We start from the raw sequence: 17,584 nt of genomic DNA on the forward strand, positions 1-17,584 counted from the left end.
CTTTCATCCATCTGGGGATGGTCCTGGCCAGATGCTGCTAATCATGATAGTGACAGAAAGGCCTGAAATTATGGATACTGGCCATGTCACTGCACAGAAGGTTATCTAAATATTCCTTTAGTATAGAGTAAATGGTGCCCAATGAATGATGGAAAAGCTGCAATAGCACACGAGAAATTCATAGCAGGAAACGGCTAATAATCAAAAGCCAATATCACCAAGACTCCATGAGCCTCAGCTTGACCTATGGAAGGCCCTTGGCTTCTTTTAGGTATTAGCTTGTCATAATCAGCTGAAATCCCATTTCATACATTTTTTTGCAGCTCGCAGCATGTATGATCTTGGATAGGTGACTTACTTCTTAGCTTTGATTTCCTGTTCTGTGAAATGTGGAATAAAAATAGCACATACCTTGTATGGTTGGGTGTTTAAATGATTAAATATAAATAGAATGCTTAGAGGAGTGTACAGTGTATGGGGCCCTCATTAAAGTTGCATTTATTATGTTGACAAGTGCTAGGATTAAGGGTATGTGCCACCATGCCCAGCTTCCACACAGTTTTTCTAAGACATATATTCTTACAAGTCAGTCCAGTTGCTTAAAGTCCTTCAGTGTCTGCCTGCCAGCTTCAAGAGAAATTTCAAAATTTTTAGCTATAGTGGACTTACGATTTATCTTTTTTTGAGACAGTATTGCCTGGTGGCCTAGAACTCACAGAGAACCACCTGCCTCTGCCTCCTGAGTCTGATTTGTCCTCTTATGGTTTATCCCTTTACCTACCCAAGCCTCCTTTCTTGCCTCTTTGCTGTGTACCTGTGGAAATTTCTGAAAGTGCTGTCAACACGCTTAGCTGACTTTCTGTAGAGTGTCAGTGTGGGATTTTGGGAGACTTAGTTCTGCTTCTTCTTTCTTTAAAGGACACTTTCCCATCTCCACCAGGCCAAAGATAGATAGTTTTTCTTCTCTGGTCCCATAACAGTGTTACCCTGTTATCATAATCTCTTTACCTATTTATCCTGTTTACTGTAGCCTTACTGAAGATGATAATGTTTTCTTTATCTGTTTATCCTCTTGCATAGCACATAGTGGACACTCTTTTTTTTTTTAAATATATTAATTAGTTAAATGAAGGAAGGTAAGATAGAGAAGATATTGCTTGTGCATTCATAAAAAAGTTTTTATGGTATTTTAGGTGTTTTTGGAGCAGGCAAAAGCTATTTGCTGGCTGTGGTGATTTTATTCTTTGTACAGCTGTTTGAAAAGTGTGATGCTGGAACAGTTGGAAATGGAAGGCCATGGAAACTTCTCATTTCTTCTTCCACTAATGTAGCTGTTGACAGAGTGCTTCTTGGGTAAGTATGACAAGTGGGTTTAAGTAACTGATATTTTATATTATTGCTGAGAGACAGTACACTGAATTCCTAGTGTCCATATGTATTCTTGCTGCCTGACAAGAGTGTAAGGCCATTGCTTGTGACCCAAGAGCTATGAAGTAGTAACAGTCTAACTTCTTAAGAAGTAATTGTTCATTTAGCTGACAGTTTATTTTTAACAGTTTGGAATAACCCTATAAAATGCAAGTTCAGCCAAGAACATGCAGGGCTGGAAGTGTGTTGCTGAGGGAGGCAATCTGGTGAGCCCTGAGCATTCCTTTGAAAGGCATTTTTCAGGGTTACAAGTTGGACTGATGGGGTAATGTCTTCCTCTGGAATTAAAAGGATGATTGCCCACTGCTTGTTGCTAAGAGTAGAGGATTTCCAACCTCAGTGCCCCTTAGCTGTACAGTTGAACTCATCGCACGTGCAGGCATCTGCTAAGATGCTCTACATCTCCTGGTGGATCCTGGGGTGTAAGCAGAATTTCTCTGTCCCACCCCACTCTCAAATAATCACTCAGAGGCTTAATATAAATTATAAATGCTCGGCCGGTAGCTGAGGCTTATTACTAACTGGCTCTTACATTTAAATTAACTCACAATTCTTACCTATGTTTAGCCATGTGGCTTGGTACCTTTTCTCAGTACGACATTCTCATCTTGCTTCCTTGTGTCTGACTGGTGACTCCTGACTCCACCCTTCTCCTTCCCTGCATTCTCAGTTTGGCTTTCCCTCCTAACTTCCTGCCCAGCTACCGGCTGTCAGCTTTTTATTAACCAATGAGAGTAATACAAATTCATAGTGTAGAAAAGGATTATTCCACAGCATTGGGGACCAAAGGACTCACACGCAGCATGGTGCTTATGCTATTTCCTGTCATATTTGCCTCTGACTCAGAGGGTTGGTTTATTATCATAGACATCGGTTAAATTCCAATCACCAAACCAACAATTATAGGCCATTCTCTTGCTCATACACCTGTATAAACGCATTAACATAGCTGAACAATGTAAGTTATGTCATTGTTTTAATAAGAGGGATACAAAGAAGCCAATAACAATGTAAGTAAATACAAAAAGAATTTTTAACTCTCTCTCTCTCTCTCTCCTCTGTGTGTGTGTGTGTGTGTGTGTGTGTGTGTGTGTGTGTGTGTGTGGTACAAGTGTACACCTTGACATGTATAGAAGTCAGAGGAGAATGTCATCTCCTACTTTATCACTCCGCCTTATTACTTACTTTGAGACAGACTATCTTTCTGAGCCTGAATCTAGCCTCTGCCCCTCATAGTACTAGGTTATAGGTGATTGCATGACCATGTCAGGTTTTTGGTTTCTAATGTGGGTGCTAGGGATTTGAGCTCAGGACTCCTGCTTGCATAGCAATAGCAAATGCTCTTACTTTTGATTTCCTGTTTTTGTTTGCTTGTTTAATTGCAAAGAAGGTCTGGTGAAATGGCTCAACAGGTAAAGGCATTTGCTGCCCAGGTGGTGAACGGAGGCACATGTGTGCCCAGATTGGCATGAGTGTGCACACACAGGGACAATAAATAAGTATATTTTTAAATGCCAAGGAAATACTCAATGTTTATCAGTAATTTAGTATTTATCTGAATTTCAACATAAACAACAGCTTTGTTTTTAAAAATTCATGATTCATATAGCTAGTCTTTTTGTTTAATCTCTCTGTGTGTTTGTGTGTGTGTGTGTGTGTGTGTGTGTGTGTGTGTGTGTGTGTGTGTGTGTGTGCCACAGCATACATGTGGAGGTCAGAGGACAACTTCAGGTCCAGGGTAGTATCTGATGGCCTCTTCTGGCATTCTCAGACACCAGATACACACCATACATTCAGGTAGAAAGAAATATTAAAGAAATATTAAAAAAAATAAACTTTCAAAATTTTTTTATTTGCCAGGTATAATGGCACAAGCCTTTAATTCCAGAACCTGGGAGACAGAGGGAAGTGGATCTATGTAAGCTTCAGTCTAGCCTACATAGTAAGACTCTGCCTAATTTTTTTAAGTCTTATTATTTGGTATATAAGGCTGATGTGTGTAGGCACACATGCTACATTACGTGTTTCACAGCCAGAGGACAACACTATGAATTCATTTTTTTCCCACTACCTTTACATAGGTTCAGAGATGGAATTCAGGTTTCCCAGCTTGCATGGCAAGGATTTTTTGCCTAATGAGCCATTTCCCCAACCTTAAAATTAACCCTTCGTCAAATTAATGTGGTTGCTGGAAAATACTTAGGTTAGAGAAATGAATTAGCAGTTGAGAGTATGCACTGCTGTTCTAGAGGACTGGTGTTTGTTTCCTAGCACCCATAACAGATGTCAGCTCCAGGGAATCCAACACCTCTGGTCTCTGTCTGCACACACTCACACTCACACTCACACTCACACTCACGCATATACCCAATTGAAAAACAAAACTAAAATATTTTGAAGAACGTATATACATTATATATTTTATATTTCTTCATGGATTATGTTTATATCCATTCACATTTACTTCTTAAACATGGAATTCAGTAACATAACATTATGTATTGTTTCATGTCTTGCTTTTTAAATTTAATAAAAAAAATAATAAAATAAATAAATTTAATAAAATTTTTTTTTCTTTTTTATTGAGACAGCGTCTCATATACCTTAGAGTTGGCTCAAAGCCACTGTTAACCAAGGACGACCTTCTGCCGCTCCCTGCTAAGTGCTGGGAAGTCAGGCACATGCCACCAGGCCCAGCTATGTCTGATTTCTTTTTTTAAACTTAAAGTTTATTTTGGACTGGAGATGAAGCTCAATGATAAAGCACTGACCTAACATATACAACATACATGCGCGCGCACACACACACACACACACACACACACACACACACACACACACGAGTGCGAGCGCACGTATGCACGTACTGGGTCTTACTCCTTGGCTGTCCTGGAACTCACTTTTTAGACTGGGTTGGCTTTGAACTCAGAGACTCATCTGCCTCTGTTTTCTGAGTGCTGGGATTAAAGGTGTGCAGTGCAATGCCCAATGACTTTTTATAATTATATTCAGTGATTTGCTGATACCATTATTCAAGTGAGTTTTAATCAGTAAATTACAAAATTTTACCAATATAAATTATATTGTGACAAAAACTTTAAGTCTTTATATCTATCTCTGAATCTTTGTCTTTTAAGTAACTTTAAAAAAAACAACTATGTGTGACAGAGACAAAGAGAGACACAGATATAGACTAGATCCACCGTGGGTTCTGTGCATCAAACATAACTTGTCTGGCTTATCCAGCAAGCTCTTCTATCCACCAAGCCAGCTTGCAAGCTCACGAAAATGTCCTAAGCTAGGGTAAAAATAGAAACATCTTATGTTTCTTGATATATTTTAAAAGATTGCCCATTGGACCAGATCTTGTGCTCATTGCATGAGTTGGCTGTTTGAAACCTGGGGCCTATGCAGGATTGTTTGGCTCGGCCTGGGAGGAAGGGACTAGACCTACCTGGACTGAGTCTACCAGGTTGACCTCAGTCTGTGAGGAAGGCTTTGCCCTGGAGGAGATGGGAATGGGGGGGGGTTGGGGGGAAGGTGAGGGGGACGGGAGGGGGGAGAACAAGGGAATCCGTGGCTGATATGTAGAACTGAATTGTATTGCAAAATAAATTAATAAAAAAAAAAAAAAAAAGATTGCCCATTGGGAGAGTTTTGCTATTGTGCACTCTCATGAGATACCTAAGAGTGAATAAGGACAACATTTTTTTTTTTTAATCTAAGATAATGGGGAATTACCTGGGACTTAGAACAAACTAATTGCTTTTACTTTATTTGAGTTTAGATATTTCAAATTGAATTATATAACTCATAAAATGCAGTTCTGTGCAAAAAATAATAATGAACATGTTTGTGCACATCTATATGTCTAGTTCTCAAGAGACTGAGGCAAGAGCATTGAGAGTTTAAGGATAGTCTGGGCTACATAATGTCTTTAAAGAAAAGTTCACAGGGTTGGAGAGATGGCTCAGCAGTTAAGAGCACTGACTGCTCTTCCAGAGGACCTGGAATTCCCAGCACCCACATGGCAGCTCACAACTGTCTGCAATTCTAGAATCCAGTACCCTCACACAGATACACATACATTCAGGCAAAACGTTAATGCATACAAAATAAAAAATAAATTATATATATATAAAAGAAAAGCTCACATTAAAATAAGTAATACATGAAACTGTGTTTTACACTCTGCTTTGTAAGTAAAGAGAATCTCTTTTGTCTTATTTTCTTTAAGGCTTCTCAGTCTTGGATTTGAAAAGTTCATCAGAGTTGGGAGTGTTAGGAAGATTGCCAAGCCAATTTTACCTTACAGGTGAGACTGCTAAATCCTAAAAGTTACAGAATATTCTAAGAAGTAGGAAACTAGGCCCACTCCAACATCTACTCTATCTGTGATCTGCTGGGTCATGGGGGAGGAGGGGGGCAGGGGGCTGCAGATCTCCATGACACAGGACAGCAATGGAATGTCTAGGAAGAGTCCCAGTGAGAGCCCAGTGTTGATGGTGTGGCAGAGACCAGGGGCCTTGAACCAGACCAACTGTTCTTTGCAATGAATGCCTGTATGTAAAGATGTATGGAGAAAGGGGTTTACTGTGTGACTCACTGTGTCACACTGCAGCTTTCATGATGAGATTTTTCCCCTTCTTTTTTTTCTCTTAAATTTTATTTTATTCATTTATTCTTTTGGTGGGGAGAGATTGGTAGGATTGGCAGGCATGATATGAAAGACACAAATAATAAAAAGAAAATTAAAGAAAAAAGGGGTATGAAAACGTTATGTTTTTTAACCTTAAATTTGGCCTTTGATAGCTTAGTTAAATGAGGAAACCTAAGTAGAAATTCTAACTTAGAGTAAACAAAGTAGGTGTGGTGGTGCCTGCCTTTAATTCTGGCTCTGGGGAGGCAGAAGCTGGTGGATCTCTGAGTTCGAAGTCAGCGTTATCTCCATAGCTAATTCCAGGACAGCTAGGACTAGACAGTGAGATCTTGTCTCAGAAAAACAAAAACAAGCAAACAAACATAAAAAAGTCTAATCCATTTTATTCCTTCTGGTGTATAAGAATGTATAAGAAATGAAATGAGCAAGGAATATTTTCTTATGTTACTCAATTTCAGCTTGCATGCTGGCTCAGAAAATGAAAGTGAACAATTGAAAGAACTGCACGCATTGATGAAGGAAGACCTGACTCCTGCAGAAAGGGTTTATGTGAGAAGAAGTATTGAGCAGCACAAACTGGGGACCAACAGAACCCTGCTGAAGCAGGTGAGGTGGAATTGCGTCAGTCCTTTCTTGATCTGTATGTTCTGCTCAGATTCTTCTTAGTTGTGGGATGGATGATCTTTAATTCAACAAGGTGTATGCCTCCTGTGTCCTTACAGACTCTACCTAGTGCATCTTTTGATTGCTGCAAACATTCTTCAAGTTGGGGATGAACATCTTAGTCACCATGCCTGCGGCATTCTTTCTTCTCCCTTTACATAGAGGCTTAAAGACAAAAATGGGGAGCTTTGAATAAATTCTTGGTATGCTCAGTAAAATTAGTTGTATTCTAGGAGACAGAAAAAAGGTTTTTACTCTGGGTAAAATATCAGAGTGCAAATTTGTCTTTGATGTGCTCCTAGAAAGCCGGGTCTCTCAGGATCTGTCTGTGTCCAAGAACCCCAGTAGTACTCCACTGGCTCCCAGGCATTGGGTGCCAGGTGCCTGGACTGCAACAAGAAGTTTTTTTTTTTTTTTTAAGTTTTTCGAGACAGGGTTTCTCTGTGTAGCTTTGCGCCTTTCCTGGAACTCACTTGGTAGTCCAGGCTGGCCTCGAACTCACAAAGATCCGCCTGCCTCTGCCTCCCGAGTGCTGGGATTAAAGGCGTGCGCCACCACCGCCCGGCTTGCAACAAGAAGTATTATCTCCTTGGTGAAGGGCATCATGGGTAGGAGAGAAAGATCAGTGGCTTCATCCTATGACAGTGATGCCTGAGGAACAGAACAGTGGGTGAAGAAAAAGGGAAGTCATTGGCTCCCTTGGACCGCATGGACATTGACCATTTTCTGCAAAGAGATTTTGGGAAACCAGCCTGTCTTGACCTTGTCTTGGTCAACTGTTGCTGAAATCATGCTGCTGAACAACAGGATCTCGGGACAACTTAGCACACCATGTCAGCTGCTATGGCTCAGCTTCGACTGTGAGCCAGTCTCGTTCTTTGTGCTATCTGCAAACCACCTTGTACTTAAAGCAGCACAGGAGAGCAGGCTAGACCTTTAGAGCTTCTGCTCATGTCCTGGCCCCTACCATCCTGTTTGCTTTAAGCCCACATCAGTGAGGCAAGAAAACAGCCTCCACCTGCCCCTCTGGTAGTAAGCACGGCTAGTGTGCTGGATGTCATACAAACCTTACAGGGAAAGCAAAATAGAAAGTAATGACCAGTACATGACAGGTCTGCATTTTAGGAGTCCCCACAATACTGTCTTTGTTTTTGTTACAGCATCTTTCTGTGTAGCCCTGGCTGACCTGGAACTCAACAGTGATCCCGTCTCTGCCTTCCTAGTGCTGGGATTAACAGCATGAGCTGCCACAGCATCTAGAAGTTCCTAGACTCCTTGAGATTAATTTTCTATAATCAGAGTTGTAGAATTTACTCTATGCTACCTCTCCTCAACCAAATGCTGAATTTGGTTGTTCTCCATGAATACAAATTGTCATTTGTGTAAATTACTCAACTGGCTATAATAACAATATATAAGAATAGCTGCTGCCGGGGGTGGGGGGTGCCCCACGCCTTTAATCTCAGCACTTTGGAGGCAGAGATAGGCGGATCTCTGTGACCTTGAGGCCAGCCTGGTCTACAGAGCAAGTTCCAGCACAGCCAGGACTAACTACACAGAGAAACCCTGTCTCAAAAAACAAAACAACAAAAGAATAGCTGCTGATATTTTTTGATAAATTTTAGTTATAACAATCTTTTGCTTATTAGCATTACCTATTCACAAATGAAACTATGTTTTTTTTTTTTTAAAACTGCACTAACTAGTCCAGTCAAGCAGACAGACCTGATGCTCCTCAGTACTTCTGACTTTACAATAAAACTTTCAAAGCATGCTTTATAGTTCCTACTTCCTAGTCAGCAACAGAGTGTCTTCTGCTAGTCCACTCTCAGCAGTATAACAATGAATTGAAAGATAAAAACGGCCTGGCCTGGTGGTGCACGGCTTTAATCCCAGCACTTGAAGGAGGCAGAGGCAGGTGAGTCTCTGTGAGCTGAAGGCCAGCCTGGTCTACAAAGTGAGTCCAGTGCAGCCAGGCAGGGCTACATAGAGAGACACTGTCTCAAATAACAACAACAAGCTAAAAATAATAAAATGCTTAAGGAAAAACCTTCTTTTTTAAATATTTTTAAAAGCTTATTGATTTATAAATTTAAGATTTTTCTTCTAAATTGCTTTTGTTAGATATAGTTTCCAGAAATTAAATAACAAATAGTGTTTCAGAGTTGTACCAAGAGAAGTGTATGAGCTACAGATTGGATATTTTTAAAGAACTAAGTGCTTACACTCTGGGATTTCTAAGACCAAGTGGCTTTCAGTTATTTATTTATTTATTTTAGTTTGTATGTATGTGTGTGTGACTGTATATGGATATGTAGGTACCTGCAGAGAACAGAAGAGAGAGTTGGGTCCCTTGGACCTGGAGTTATAGGGGTTTGTTAGCTGTCCAGTGTGGGTGTTGGGAACTGAACTCAGGTCCGCTGGAGAAATTGTAGGGTGCCTAACCTACTGAGTCATCTTGACAGCTCCCAGATTTCTTTTTAAGGTTATACTTTTTTCTTTTGTTGTTTGTTTGTTTTTAAGATTTATTTATCTACTTAAAGATGTGTGCTCTATCTGCATGTACAACTTTATGCCAAAAGAGGGCATCAGATTCCACTAATAGATGATTGTGAATTGAACTCAAGACCTCTGGAAGAGCAGCCAGTGCTCTTAACTGCTGAGCCATCTCTCTAGTCTGCTTTTGTTGTTTGTGTTTTGAGACAGGGTTTCTCTATGTATCCCTGGCTGTCCTGGAACTTGCTATGTAGACCAGGCTGGCCTCAGATTCACAGAAATCCACCTGCTTCTGCCTCCTAAGTGATGGGATTAAAGTCATATACCTCACCTGGTCTTATTTTTTTTTTAATACATTTTTTGTGTGCGTGCGTGCGTGCGTGTGTTTGTGTCAGAAGACCGTTTGCAGAGGTTCTCTCCTTCCTCCATGTTGGTCCTGGGGAGTGAACTCAGACCATCAGGCTTAATGAAAGAATAAAAGTGTAACTGATACAGAGCTATTGTGTATGATAAATGTTAAGAAAATAATGCTTATAATTTTTTCTTAGGCTCTATGGGGGCAACAGTTGAGAACCCTATTTTTGTTAGTTAGGTTTATTGAAAAAAACCATTTGGTATTGATGCTCTGAAAGCATATATACAAGTAACAATATACATGTAGACTGAGCGGATTGTATGGGTGTATTTAGGAAAACACACATACATAACAACAAGTAATGAAAAAGAGGCCATGAATTTGAAAGAGAGCATGAGGGGATATATGGCAGGCTTAGAGGTAGGAAAAGGAAGGGGGAAATGATGTAATTATAATGTCAAACCCCAAAAATTTTAAAATATTTATGTATTTATTTATTTATTTCACATATATGGATATTTTCTATGAATGTATATCTGCACATCAGAGGGCATCAGATCCCATGGGACTGCAGTTACAGGTGGTTGTGAGCTACCATGTGGATATTGGGAATTGAACTCAGGCCTCTGACAGAGCAAGGAGCTAGTGCTCTTAACTGCTGAGCCCTCTCTCTAGTCCTAAAAAGAAGTAATTTTTAAAAAGAGATCATCTGTTTATTTGGACTGCCCTTGCTATGCGGTGCCATTATACTATAGATATTAGGAAGGGAAATGGATCTATACACACATATCATTCATACAATAAATATGTGTATAACTCACAGATAGTGGACCACGAGCATGTCTAATTTCAAAAATTCATTGATTTTTCTATTGTATATTATATAATAAGTAAATATTAGCCTTTCAAGCTTTGTGCCTTGAACACAATGGTATTTTCATACAATATTTAAGGTTTGTACAATTCAGATACAGTTAAGGGTAAAAGTACATTTGAAGTTTTATTTTATTTGAGTCAAGGACTCATTGTATAGCCCAAGTTGCCCTTGAATTCCTGATTCTCTTGCTTCAACCCCCTGAGTACTGGAATTACAGGCATGGCCTGTTTAGACAGCTACCTTCTTAAGTAATCACAGTGTTATAGCGTTCATAGGTTTCTTAGCATATTCTGTGTTCTTTGTGGAAAACATGGGTCATTGTTGATAAAATGTGCTTCCTGTTAATTCAGGCTCTCCTAGAAGACAAAGGAAGTTATCCTTGAAGCTTCTTGAACCATTCCTGCTTTAATATATCCTTTCTGTTGTAATATAGAGTAAGCATGTTCTTGCTAGTGACCTTATAAAGTAGCTCATTTCCTGTAACACCTACTTTATGTGTGAGAGTAATGAAAATGTAGCTACAAACTGACAACTGATTTCTAATTAGCAGGAACCAAAGGTTTGATTAGTCTTCTGACAGCCTTCAAATTCTCCAGTAAATTCTTGATTTACTTTTTTTTTTTTTTGGTTTTTCGAGACAGGGTTTCTCTCTGTAGTTTTGCGCCTTTCCTGGAACTCACTCTGTAGATCAGGCTGGCCTCGAACTCACAGAGATCCGCCTGCCTCTGCCTCCCGAGTGCTGGGATTAAAGGCGTGCGCCACCACCGCCCGGCTGATTTACTTTTAATAGCCATTGGTTAGTGATATTTTTGTTTTTCTGGGCATGGTGACTCACAACCATGATCTCAACACTCAGGAGAGAGGTTGAGGTAGGAGGTTTTCAGGCTAAGCATGGCCTACATAGTACATTGTAAGCTAGCCTGGTCTGCCTTGTCTCAAAACACATTTTTTTTTTAATAAAGGTCCGAGTCGTTGGCATTACCTGTGCAGCCTGCCCGTTCCCATGCATGAATGACCTTAAATTCCCTGTGGTTGTGCTGGACGAGTGCAGCCAGATGACAGAACCAGCCTCGCTCCTTCCTATTGCAAGGTAACCCACTCTCTTCCCAATAGTACACACAAGTCAGTTAGTTCAGACCTTTCCTGGGTTCAGTCTCTCAACAAAGACTTGTCAGAATTCTTAGCAATTCAGTTACTAACATTCGCTTTGTAAATAATAAACTTTTGAAGTAAATATATCACAATTTTGTGAGCTTATAGTGTAGCTGTTAGAATCACACAGTCCTTAGAACCTTAAGAGCATTAGTGCTAGGACCCTTAGAGGACTTCCCAGGTGTGTCAGCTGCGTAAGTGGTTCCTACCTCCACTGGGCAGTGTCCTCCAGGTCCCTTTCTTTTGTATGATTTGATGGTTTAGCTTTTAAAAGTATTCTTTAAGTTTATGAAAGAATATGTAGAAAAGTATATTGAAAATGAAAGTTTGTTCCCAGAATTTTTTTTAAGATTTATTTATTATTATATATACAGTGTTCTGCCTGCATGTATGCCTGCACACCAGAAGAGGGCAGCAGATCTCATTACAGATGGTTGTGAACCATCATATGGTTGCTAGGAATTGAACTCTCTGGAAGAGCAGCCAGTGTTCTTAACCACTGAACCATCTCTCCAGCCCATCCCCAGAAATTTAAGAGTATAAAATATAAACCTTTATAGCCAGTGGAAAATTGTGCTTCTAAAGCATCTTTGGGTCTGGGATATAGTTCAATGGATAAAACATGTATTTAATGTGATTCCTGGACTTAATCCCCAGGACCATGAAAACTAAAAATAGAAGAGTCCGACACAGTGCGACCAGCAGACCTTGCTCAGTCCCCAGTTGATGAGTCAGTAGGGCACCAGTTGTCAGGGCTTGCCTGGGACTCGGGAGACTCCTGGGCACAAGGTTTTTTAGCTTTTTACTGAAATGGTACTGGGCAATCGGAGTGATTTGGTCACTCTCCAGCAGCCAGGTTTGGAGGGTCACTGAGGCCCTGGGTGGAGCACGGAGGTTAACACAGTTCTGCTGCATTCTAAACACATTGTGGCCTCCATTTGATCCTTAGCAGCCGAGCTCAGAGTTGCTACCTCCAGCTTACTGGTAAGAATGTAAAGCAGGAGGGGTTGGGGATTTAGCTCAGTGGTAGAGCACTTGCCTAGCAAGCGCAAGGCCCTGGGTTCGGTCCTCAGCTCCGAAGGGGGAGAAAAAAAAAAGAACATAAAGCAGGGAGAGCTACAGATTAGTTGAGTTGAGGTTTGGATACAGGTTTGTTTGTGAAGCTAGGACTTCCCACACTGTCTTGTTCCTACTTCAAATGACATTTTGTCCCGAGGGCCTTGTTCATCTCACTTCTTTGTTTCTTTTTTTTAATGTATTTTTATTTTATGTGCATTGGTGTTTTGCCATGGGTGTTGGGTCCTTTGGAACCCGAGCTACAGACAGTTGTGAGCTGCCATGTGGGTGCTGGGAATTGAACCCGGGTCCTCTGAAAAAGCAGTCAGTGCTCTTAACTGCTGAGCCATCTCTCCAGCCCTTATCTCACTTCTACAACGGAGTTCAAGCCAAGGAATTCCAAGACAGCTTCAGAGTTTCTGGGGTCTTGACTTCACTGTTTCTCAAATGTGTTCTGTGAAACACTAACTATGTAGAGGCAAGGGGCGCCTAGTACATTTACTGTGGAAAAAATATATGTTAAGTGAACGTGTGTGCGCATGGGTGCGTGTGTCAGTGTTCCCCCTTGTATACTCAAATAGGTGTACATGTGGAGGCTGGAGGTTGGCACCTAGTGCATTCCTTTGTGGTTCTTCACAGTCTCTTCTTTTCCTTTTGAAATTTTAAAATTTTATTTATTTATTTTATGTGTATGATATTTTGTTCATATGTCTGTGTATCATGTGCATCATGGAATTGGAATAGAGTTATGAACAGCTGTGAGCTGCCCTGTGGGTGCTAGGAATCAAAACTTGTCCTCTGCAAAAACAAGTGCTCTTAACCACTGAGCCGTCTATCCAGCCGTCTTCACCTTATTTTTTGAGACAGGTTCTCTCACTGAATCTGCAGCTCACCATTTCAACTATCTGGCCAGTGAGTCCCTGGGGTCCTCCTGTCTCTCAGCTCCCAGAACTGGCATTATAGATTTGTACTATAATGTGTTCAGCTTTTATGGCAAGTGCCAGCATATGAGCTCAGGTCTTAGAGCAATTTACCCCCTGAACATCTGCCTAACCCAGTATTCTCTGAGGTAATATTTCAAAACCTTTAAAATGCCAATTAGCCACTCTTGACACGTGAATTCTAAGAATACATTTGGGAAAGTGCAATGAATGTTGTTAGTATACCCTTTCTATTTGCTTAGATATTGTTTCTTTTTTAGGTTTGAGTCTGAAAAGCTAATTCTCGTTGGGGACCCCAAACAGCTGCCTCCTACAATACAGGGTTCTGATGCAGCTCATGAAAATGGATTGGAACAAACTCTTTTTGATCGACTTTGCTTAATGGCATGTACTTCTAGCTACTTTAAGTTATCATGGATTGTATACTGTGAGGGTGGATAAAGGATGGAGATATGGTACCTTATCCTTGTTCTTAAATACTTTATAATTGGAGTTCTTTGGAAAGTATTCATCTTAAAAACATTTGGAATCCTCTTGTTCTAACATGCCTTTAAAACAGAAGTGTTTCTTAGTGTACATCACCTTCCATTATCCATGAGTATTCCATTTAAGAAGAACAGTGAGCCGGGCGGTGGTGGCGCACGCCTTTAATCCCAGCACTCGGGAGGCAGAGGCAGGCGGATCTCTGTGAGTTCGAGGCCAGCCTGGTCTACGGCGTGAGATCCAGGAAAGGCGCAAAGCTACCCAGAGAAACCCTGTCTCGAAAAACAAAAAAAAAAACAAAAAAAAAAAAAAAAAAAAAAGAAGAACAGTGAAGTGGCATTTCGTCACAGTACCAGCAACCACCACATTTGTCTAGGTACCCAGCAACCCCTACCTCTATCTAGGTACCCAGCAACCACTACTTAGTAGTAATGGAGAGAAAAAAAAAATTTTTCAGTAAATACTTAAATTTTTATTTATTTTTTGTTAGCATGCCAAAAATGGTTTTCACTGTGACATTTCCCTTATACATACATGTCATTCTCTTTTGATTATATTTGCATGCCCCTTCTCTCCCACCCCTACTGGTTTCCATCATCCCCCAATAGTTTCCCTTCAGCTTTCGTGACATTTGTATTCAATTACTCTCTGTTCTTCTGTTCTGCTCTCTTCTGATAGTCTTTCTGCTTTCATGTCCTGTGTGTGTGTGTGTGTGTGTGTGTGTGTGTGTGTGTGTGTGTATGTGTAAAGCGTAGGTATATTTAAATGTACATTTCATGTATGAAAAAAGTACAGTGTTTAGCTTTCTGAGTCTGGCTCATTTCATTGACATTCTGATTTCTAGTTCCATCCATTTTCATACAAATTACATCACTTCATTTTCTTTCTAAGTTGAATAAAACTGTTGTATATATGTACCATCTTTCCTTTACAAATTTGTTTTGTTTTGTTATTCTTGTGTAAGTGTGTGTGAGAGAGTGTGTGTTTCATGTGCTACAGTACATAATGTGGAGGTCAGAGGACAGCTTTCTGGAGTTGTTCTCTCCTTCCACTGTGGGCCCCAGGGATTGGACTCAGGTCACCAGGCTTGCATGGCAAGCACTTTTCAGCTGAGCCCCAGGTTTTCTTTATGCACTCCTCTATTGGTGAGTAACTAGACTGCTTCTACAGTTTTGCTGTTGTGAATAGTGGAATAAGAAACATGAGTATGCACATATGTCTGGTTTGCTGACTTAGAATCCTTCAGGTAAAACCCAGAAATGCTATATCTGGGTATAGTTTCATTTTTAAATTTATATATATATATATAAAATATATATTTAAAAATTTTTTTAAGGAACTTCTATACTGATTTCATAGTTGCTAGATCACTTTTCACTTCTACCAACATGAGACCAAAGGGTTTCCTTCTCCACCTGCTTGTTCATTTGTCATCATGTGTCTGCTTTTCTCTTTTTAATTTTATTTCTGAGATCGTATTGTTTTTATGCATAAGAGTGTTTGCCTATGTACCATGTGTGCAGTGCCTGCAGAGGCCAGAAGAGGGCACTGGATCCCCTGGGACTGGAGTTAGACAGTGACTGAGCTGCCATGTGGGTGCTGGGTTTTGAACACTGGTCCTCTGGAAGAGCAGCCAGTGCTCTTAACCTTGGCACCACCTCTCCAGTCCCCATTGTGTGTTTTCTTGATGATAGCGACTGGTTGAAATGCAATCTCAAAAGTTTTCATTTGCATTTCTCTAATGGCTAAGGATGATGAAGGCTTATTTTTTGTCTTTTTACATTTATTTATTTTGGGGGCAAAGTAGGGGGCACACATGCTGTGGTACAGATGAAGTCTTCAGACAACTTGTGTAAGGTATCTCCTTCTACCATCCGGGTTCTAGGGATCATAATCAGATCTTCAGGCTTGGCAACAAGTACCTTTAACCGCCAAGCCATTTTACTGTCCCAGGATGTTGAACACTTTTAAATGTATTTATTGACCACCTGTTTTCCTCTTGAGAACTGTGTAGTCAGTTTGCCCGTTTAGTGATGGGGTTAATGTTTGAGTTTTGGTATTTTGGGAGAGCTCTGGAGATTTCAGATATTAACGCCTGTCAGATGTGTAGTTGGCAGATTGCCTTCCATTCACCAGGCTCTCTTCACTCTGGTCATGGTTTATTTTGCTATGTAGAAAACTTTTTAATTTCATGCAGTTCCATTTGTCAATTCTTGTTTATTTTGTGTGTCATTTGTGTCCTTGTCCTTGCCTACATTTCCTCTACTTGTTACAGTTTCAGGTTTTATATTAAGGTCCTTGATCTAGTCTGGATTGGTTTTTGTGCAGGCTGAGAGATACACCTTCAGTTTCGTTCTTGCATGGTGTGTTTCCCCAGTGCCGTGCTAAAAAAGCTGTCTTTTTCTGTGCGAGCTCTGATAGCTTTGTGGGTTCGTTTCCCGGTGCTTTCTTCTGTTTCACTGGTTCCTGTGTCTGTCTCTGTACCAGTGCCGGCTGTTTTTGTTACAGTGACTCTGTGGCAGTTTGAGATCAGGATTGTGAGGTTCCTGGCGTTGATTCCTCTGCTTGGGATCACTTTGGCTAATTGGGATCCTTTGTGGTGTCAGTTGAATTTTAGAATTGCTTTTGGGTTTTGTTTGTTTTCTAGTTGTGTGAAGGATGACTGGAGTTTTGATGAAGACAGCATTGAATCAGTAAATTACTTTCAATAATACAGCCATTTTCTAATGTTAATTTCGCCAATCTGTGTATGAGAGGTCTTCTCATTTAATGTTTTCCATTTCTTTCTGTGTCTAAAAGTTTGCACCACAGAGCATGCAGAGATCTTCCACATCCCTGGTTAGGCTTATTCATAGGTATTTAAATTTTTTTATTATAAATATGAATTGCTCCCTAATGTGATTATTTATTTTTGTTTTTGGGGGGCGTGGTGAGACAGGTTCTCAGGTAGCCCAGGCTGTCCTTAAACTCACTATGTGTCCTTAGGCTACTAATCTTCCTGACTCTTTCCCACTTGCTGTGACACCACTCCCAGTCTGCTTTCTGTTAACACAAGTTCATTATTGCTGTATAGAAAAGTGCTGATTTTTATATGTTGATTTTTATTTGTAAGCTGCTACTTTGCTGGAAGTATTCATCAGGTCTAAGAAGTTTCTTTTGCAGTCTTTGAGTTTGTTTAAGGAAAAGATTATGTTATCTGCAAATAGGGATAATTTGACTTCTTTTCTTTCTTAATTTATTTAATTTTTTTTCATTTTACGTACCAACCATACTTCCCCCTCCCTCCCCTTATTCTGCTCCCCCTAACCTCCCTCCCACCCCATCCCCCATCTACTCCTCATAGAGGGTAAGGCCTCCCTTGGGGAGTCAACATAGGCTAACACACTGAGTTGGGGCAGGACCAGGCCCCTCCCCACTGCATCAAGGCCGAGCAAAGTATCCCACCATAGGGAATGGGCTCTAAAAAGCCAGTT

At 40.4% G+C, this 17,584-nt stretch overlaps 1 protein-coding gene across 1 annotated transcript in view; it reads left to right on the forward strand.

Annotated features, from left to right (window-relative positions):
- Zgrf1 (zinc finger GRF-type containing 1) overlaps positions 1 to 17,584 on the forward strand; it is a 68,960-nt gene that overhangs the window by 41,266 nt on the left and 10,110 nt on the right. The window contains exons 19-23 of the mRNA XM_052731505.1: positions 1,194 to 1,353; positions 5,666 to 5,743; positions 6,547 to 6,694; positions 11,442 to 11,569; positions 13,889 to 14,012. Coding sequence (XP_052587465.1) covers positions 1,194 to 1,353; positions 5,666 to 5,743; positions 6,547 to 6,694; positions 11,442 to 11,569; positions 13,889 to 14,012 — 638 coding nt within the window. The remainder of the gene's footprint in view (positions 1 to 1,193; positions 1,354 to 5,665; positions 5,744 to 6,546; positions 6,695 to 11,441; positions 11,570 to 13,888; positions 14,013 to 17,584) is intronic.

The sequence above is a fragment of the Peromyscus californicus genome, unplaced genomic scaffold (assembly GCF_007827085.1).
Source record: "Peromyscus californicus insignis strain IS unplaced genomic scaffold, ASM782708v3 Scaffold_9__1_contigs__length_137607984, whole genome shotgun sequence".
Taxonomy (NCBI): domain Eukaryota; kingdom Metazoa; phylum Chordata; class Mammalia; order Rodentia; family Cricetidae; genus Peromyscus; species Peromyscus californicus.